We start from the raw sequence: 6,639 nt of genomic DNA, 5'->3' as shown, positions 1-6,639 counted from the left end.
GGTTGATAGCTCCAGATCACGTCGCTGTAGACAGCACGAAGTTTATTTGTCTTGTTCTTGACCGACACGGCATTACGTCGCGTTGGACACGTCGGAGTTCCACACAAAAAAAAAACCAGAAAACGCCGTACTACAACTTCTGTCTTTTGCGGGGATGCATCACATCAAAGGGTACAAACGTGGCGGGTTTCGTTTCGAACAACCGCGGAACATTCCAAGGTTTTGCGGAATAAACAATCTGCGTGTCTCCAGCTGAAATCCTCTACTCCACTCAAAACAGAGGCTGAAGCTTCGGTTCTTCCCCAAACAAGTGTTAAGAAGGTTCAAACAGCCCCCCCCCCCCCCCCCCAACCCACCCAAAAAGAAAAGAAAATCATTTTGCAAGGCGCTGCCCCCATGAAAACGCCCACAATGGAGAGACGAACCCCATGGCTAGTACACGAGATTCGCACGCTAACCCTGCAATATAACACCTCATGTACACGCTCACGGTCCACTCTTACATTACGCCACACATGTTTCCGTGGCCCGGTAAAAGCACGACAGGAAGCATCGACCATCCACCGACTCTATAAGCATGCCACGTTCTCTTATATCTATCCCCACCTTATTTTTCATGTACAGAAGTCATGGAACCTCCCAGGCTGCGGAGACGGCAGGCCGCTGAACGTCATGGCATGAACCGCAGCGTCTATTTCTGTGGTTGTGCCTTGGTAGGAGAAGCCGCCATGGCGCGCAGGCTCTTGCCGATCTCTGTGAAGCTCGGCCTCTCTGACGGTTCAGCTGACCAGCACTGCTCCATCAACGCCCTCCACTGGGAATCACAGGACTCGGGCACCGGAGGGCGCAGCGTGTTGTTCACGATCCCACCTGAGTGAAGGTGGCGGAGATGTTTAGGAACAAGAATGGCGTTGGAATCCCCCCATGGTGGGATCATAGTAGCTAAGTTGCAAGCATACCTATGATGGCGCCATAGTGCAGCTCGGCATAAGGCTCCTCACCAGTAAGTAGCTCCCACATCACGATTCCAAACGAGAAAACATCAACCTGCACTCAAATTATATGAAGGTCATTTGAGGGGACAGGAACGTATTCATCCGGAGGTAGCTCAAAGAAAGTGAGTGCCACATTAGTATGGAAGAAGCAACAGAACCAACTTTTTCAGAAACAAGGCTGCTGCTTCCATTCAACAGCTCAGGAGCCATCCAAGGGAGCGTGCCTCGCACACCACCAGAGATTAGTGTCTGACATTTAACCTTCGATAAGCCCAAATCACCAACCTACAATAGGACAGCCACCCTCATGTCAGGCCGCAACCACTGATATCAGAGATGCCTAATATGCTGTCCTGGTGGTGAAACCAACAGTTCTCTAAACAATTACATCCTTAATGGCAAGCCAAGATATCTTTGATGCAACCATTCAAATATCTCATATACCCTGGCTTCTTTACTGACAGACATATGATTGTGCTTTATACAAAATTGCAGCCATATGTATGGGTATATTTTGACTAATACAAGCGAAGGTAGATAGTTAGATGAGTCTTGCTTAACCACTTAATTCCTTAAAGACAAATAAGAAGTCGATAAGCACATTAAACGAATACATAAGTATCATAGAAGCAGCACTACCCCTCCTAAATACCAAAGCGCAAGAAGCAAATTGAGATTTCACTTATCAACTATCAAGTACATGCACAAGGACCAAACACAGATCTTTGCTAGCTAGCAATCACATCCACTTGCATGACCTAAGTTATTTAATTTTCTGTACTTGAACAATATTTAAAGAAAGGGGAGAATCAAGACGAGCACCTTGCATATAGGGCGTTGAGGATCTCTTAGGTTAACGAGCAAATTATCACTCTTTAGGTCAAAATGCACAATATTCTTCCCATGCAAATACTCCATTCCAAATGCAACATCCATTGCAATCAGTAGACGCCTACGCCGATCGAATATCCTGCTAATAGAATAAACTGACTTAGAGGTGATACCATATGTAAAGCATCATGATTAGTCAATGGAAATATTTGTATACTTTTCATGTCTTTGTAATGCCTGTCGGAGTGAACCATTGGCCATGTACTCAGTTACCGTTGCAACAGATCCACCAGGCCCATCTAGAACAACACCATAAAAGGCTACAACATTTGGATGGTGTAGAGATGCAAGCTTGTCAGCTTCATTCCAGAAATCAGTTCTCTACAAACACAAGGAGAAGTTAGAACATTATGCATGCAGGTCAAAAAAAACTCAGTATGTTAACTGCATACCATGCGTTCTTGCTCAGATGCCTTCCCAGCAAAGCATCGATCATTGATTCTCTTAATAGCAACATCAGTACCTCTCCATTTCCCATGGTAAACTGTACCGAAGGTCCCAGAACCCAGTTCACGCAATTCTTCAAGATCACTGTTCTTGATTATCTGCAATTCACAATGCCGAAAACAGGGAACATGCATTTGAAGCTGCAATAGAAGGTGTACATAAAATATGCAAAATTAATTTGACAAAAACCTGAAGGTTATCGATGTCATCCAAAACTTGAACCCCCTGGCTTGTTTTGTCTGACTGATTGTTCCCCTCATCCTGAACCCAATAAAGAAATACACCCTGTTAAAGAACAATGAGTTAGATAAGCGCAGATAGAAACATCTCCCACCTGAACTTTTGCATCAACTACTGCTCCATGTGAATCTATCTGATCACCAGATAACACAGCTGGTTTTTCAGGAAAGGGTGACTGAAGAACTGATGCCGCCACCCCTTCAGCAACAGCTTGTAATTGCCGCTTGATATTTTCCTCACCAAATCCTGTCAGAAGAGAAAAGGAGAATGGGGAGCAGAACAATGTACTTAGTCCACTATACTGTTGAAATGATACTGTAAACTACTTCCTGAATAGTACAGTACAACAAAGTCTACCGACCTTTGTTCACTTTAACTGTGTGGATATCCTTAAACCCTGGGCCCCGAATGTGCGAAAGATTCCCTTCTTCTAAGAGTGCAGCAGCATTTGTGTTGATATCAGGAACATGACCATCCATATATTGATCTCCAGAAGCAACAGGCTCTTTAGCTAGCTTGCTTGGCCTTGGAGGCACTAAAGAAGCATTTCCCACCGCTTTCCAAGGATCCTGGTTTGAGAAAAGTGAACCGGTATAAGCTTGTTCCCGTGTACCTTCAACACGGTCAATACCAGCAGTAGCCTGCAGCGGAAATTTACTGCTGCCATTAGGTGGACCAGAAATCAAATGACCAAGCATTTCTCTAGGATGTTGTGGAGGCGGCCCAGCAGGAACCTGAACACCGGAGTAAGGTGGTCGCACAGGAACCTTTTCATTGGAAACAGGTGGTTCAATGGGCACTCTAAGGTTGTTTTGGACTGGCACATTGAGTGGATGCTGGATTATGTCAGGATGAACATTTTGTGCACCAACATCAAAAGCAGGTGGTTGTTCACTATGCCGTGCAATGTTGTCCTCTTGGGTCAAAGCAGGAGCAGTAAAGGCATTGGTAATCCCCATATGATACCCTCCAGCTTGAGATTTGTAGATAGAACTACTGTCAACATTTACAGGTGGCTTCTCAACTTTTGCATGGTCAATGGCACCGTGAGGAACAGAAGGCTTTCCTAGAACAATGGATTCTAGAGGGGCAATGGGACCCAAATGAACTCCTTGCATACGGGCATCAATAGCTCTGGCATAATCATTAGGAAGATCACGAGCATATTCTCTAAGCGGTTCTGCTGCTGGATGGTTTGAATTTTTGTATGCACTGGCATCAATGACTTGTGGGCCATTCACTGGAACTTGCAGTGGTTGCATGCTATAAGAGTATGGTTGCTGCTGGTACCTGGCAGGATCTTCAGCCCCAGCCTGAGGAGGATGACCCACAAATACTCCAATTGGAGTAGGTGCACTAGAAACTGGTAAAGCAACCATGGTGGGTTGAACCTGCACACCTGCATCTAGAGATGCAGTTACCTGGACTGCAGGTATTCTGGTAGGAAGTGTCGACTCAAATTGCCCCATCATCCCTCCAGTGTTCCCAGCTCTCGATTCTGCCATGTAATTAGCAGGAGTTCCTGAGCTTGCACTTGGACTAGATTTGTTGGATGCACTATCTTGATGCAGGCTGTAAAACATTGGAACTGCCTCAGGGTTGCTCACTGCTCGAGGATTTCCCCGATCCTGGATAATGTTGTCCGAATGCGGCAATGCTTTCTGGCACATTGTGCAATCATCATACCTCAGAGATGGAACAGTGGCTGAGCTAACCACCACAGGAATTGTCCCTGAGCTTGTCACCACTGGTGTACTTGTTGTGCTTGTTATCACTGATTGAACGCCATATCTCTGTGCATCACTTGTCTGCAGGTGCATAGAAGGCAAAGGAGGAAACTGCGACAGTGGTGTCTGCATCACCCGGTAACTCTGATCAACTGGAGCTTGCACTTGCCTTGCAAAATGCACGTTCTCCTGTACAGGTTCTGCACCTGCAGAAACAGGCCTGAACGTGCCGACTTGTTGGGCAACCGCAGTCGGCATAGAGCTCGTTGCTGGGACGCTAGGCATGAACTGGCTCATTTGCACAGGCACAAAATTGACAGATTGGGGTGGACCATGAACACCAAATTGTTGTGCGTTGATGTAGTGGACTTGCTGCGGCTCTACATACGACTGCGGCATCTGCTGCACGTAAGCAGTCGCCTGATGCTGCTGGTGCGGCACATATTGGGTGACTTGAGGCTGCTGCTGCTGCTGCACATAAGAAGCAACTTGAGGTGTCTGCTGTGATGTCGCATAAGCAGCAGCAACCTGATGAGGCCGCACCGATGATGGCTCTGTCCTAACCAGTATAGGATTTTGCGCCGGAATGCCCATCGCTGGAGCCGACATGGTGACGGCACTGAACCCCACCGACTCCGGGAAGCCACCATGGTATTGGGGCCCACCTGAATACGAGTATTCAACAGCAATGGGAGGCGGCGGCGGTCCCGCCCGCGGCGACATACCTTCGACGAGGCCGCTGTACTCAGAGGCCTCGGAGTTGTGCGCCGAAGACCCGGCGCTGGCGACGCTGTCCTTGCGGCGCATGGCCGCGGCGACGGCCTCCGCGGAGACGCAGTTGATGGCGTCGATGTACCGCTGCCCGGACTCGTCGACGGCGGCGGCGGCGAGTTGGTGGGAGCCGGAGCCGGAGCCGCCGGCCTCGCTCCCGGAGGCCGGGAAGAGGAAGACCCGGAGCTTGGCGGAGCCGTCGGGCGCGGTGGCGGCCAGCTTCTCGTACTCCTCCATCATGTTCTCGTAGTCCTCGGGGCCCGACACGGAGATGAGCGAGTCGAGGTCCTCCCCGGGGAGCTGGTACCTGACGAGCACGCCCCCGGCGGCCTCGTCCACCGCCTCCACCTTGCGCAGGAGCTCCCCGAAGGAGGCGGCGCGCGGGACGGAGATGAGGCGCGTCTGGCCCCCCACGTACCGCAGCGCCCCGTCCCCGGGCCGCGGCGCGATCCGGCCCCCGAAGCTGCACATCAGCTTCACCTTCCCGGGCGCCGCCTCGTCCTCGCCCCACGCCCGCGCGCTCGGGCTGCTCGGGTCCCCGGCCGACGCCGACGCCGCCACCCCGCCGACTCCCCTGCTCCCCATCACCGCCGTCCGCCCCGCTCCAGCCAGCCTAGGGTTCCCCCCTCTCACTCTCTTTCTCTCTCTCCGGGTCGGCTCCGCGCTCGCGCGCACCGCCGCGCCGAGCAGGCGAAACAAGAGAAATTTCAGAAATTCGTGAAGGTGGAGGCGCGACGCGAGTCCCGCTCGCTGGCGCGCGGGGGGGGGGGGGGGGGGGGGGGGGGGGGGGGGTTCCTCCCTCCCACCCCACTTGCTCCTGCCACGCTCTCGATCGCAGGAGGCGGTGGCTCCGCTGCGGCGGCACCGCACCGAATCGCGGAATCGGCGGTGGGGTTGCGGTGCGGAGGATAAGTTCTCGGGGCCCTCCCTTTGTCCCCACTGCAACTTCGTGCCTGACCGGCGCGCGCTTCGCTTTTGCTCCCGCCGTGACCTGCCTGCCTGGGCTAATAGCAATTCTAGTATTTTATTTGGATGACTAAATCTATATTTTAGTCATTTTACTCAAAATTTCATCTCCAGCAGGGTCTTTATTTGGGTAATTAAAATGAGGTATGACTAAATTTCCTCTCTCACCTCCTCAATTTATTCACTCTCTACTTAGACTACCAAAAGTAGAGCCCACCATTTTTTAGTCTTTTAGTCGGTGCTGCTGGAGTAGAGACTACATTTTGAATGACTAAACTTGAAAAGTGAGTGACTAAAATGAGTTCTCATTTTAGTCACTCCTCTGGAGTTGCTCTAACATGCTTTTGCTAACGGATCACGGACGCGGCGCGGCCATCTTATACGGCTATGCGCGCATGGGTGGGGGATTAGATCATCTCCAAGAATGTCTAATATTTATAGGCCTAAAAACATGAGATTAGCACTTTCCCAAAAGATTTTGGGCTCAAGAAACAGTTCTTTTCTCCAACAGTAACATTATTTTTTTGTCCCAAAAGCCTTAAAACCTGACATGTCATCCTTGGAAGTGCGCCGTTTTTTAAAAAGTATGGCCAATGCAAGAT

General features: G+C 50.3%; 1 protein-coding gene across 5 annotated transcripts; it reads right to left on the bottom strand.

Annotated features, from left to right (window-relative positions):
- Positions 1-412: 412 nt before the first annotated feature.
- On the bottom strand, positions 413-5,845 carry LOC120668830. Of its 5 annotated transcripts, XM_039948623.1 has the most exons (10): positions 4,865-5,839; positions 2,935-4,771; positions 2,668-2,819; positions 2,523-2,618; positions 2,279-2,431; positions 2,044-2,207; positions 1,818-1,968; positions 1,158-1,280; positions 960-1,047; positions 413-870 (listed from the first exon to the last, which is right to left on the bottom strand). In XM_039948623.1, the coding sequence occupies exons 1-10, from the start codon at positions 5,654-5,656 to the stop codon at positions 692-694; spliced, it is 3,735 nt and encodes a 1,244-aa protein (XP_039804557.1). In that variant the 5' UTR covers positions 5,657-5,839; the 3' UTR covers positions 413-691. The 5 variants fall into 5 exon arrangements, with proteins under 5 accessions (XP_039804557.1, XP_039804558.1, XP_039804554.1 ...); XM_039948624.1 differs by having other exon boundaries at positions 2,935-5,845; XM_039948620.1 differs by having other exon boundaries at positions 1,818-1,965; positions 2,935-5,839.
- Positions 5,846-6,639: the final 794 nt, after the last annotated feature.

This window comes from Panicum virgatum, chromosome 4N, assembly GCF_016808335.1.
Source record: "Panicum virgatum strain AP13 chromosome 4N, P.virgatum_v5, whole genome shotgun sequence".
Classification (NCBI taxonomy): domain Eukaryota; kingdom Viridiplantae; phylum Streptophyta; class Magnoliopsida; order Poales; family Poaceae; genus Panicum; species Panicum virgatum.
The sequence above is the reverse complement of the archived record's forward strand: the minus strand, read 5'-3'. Positions and strand labels throughout refer to the sequence as shown.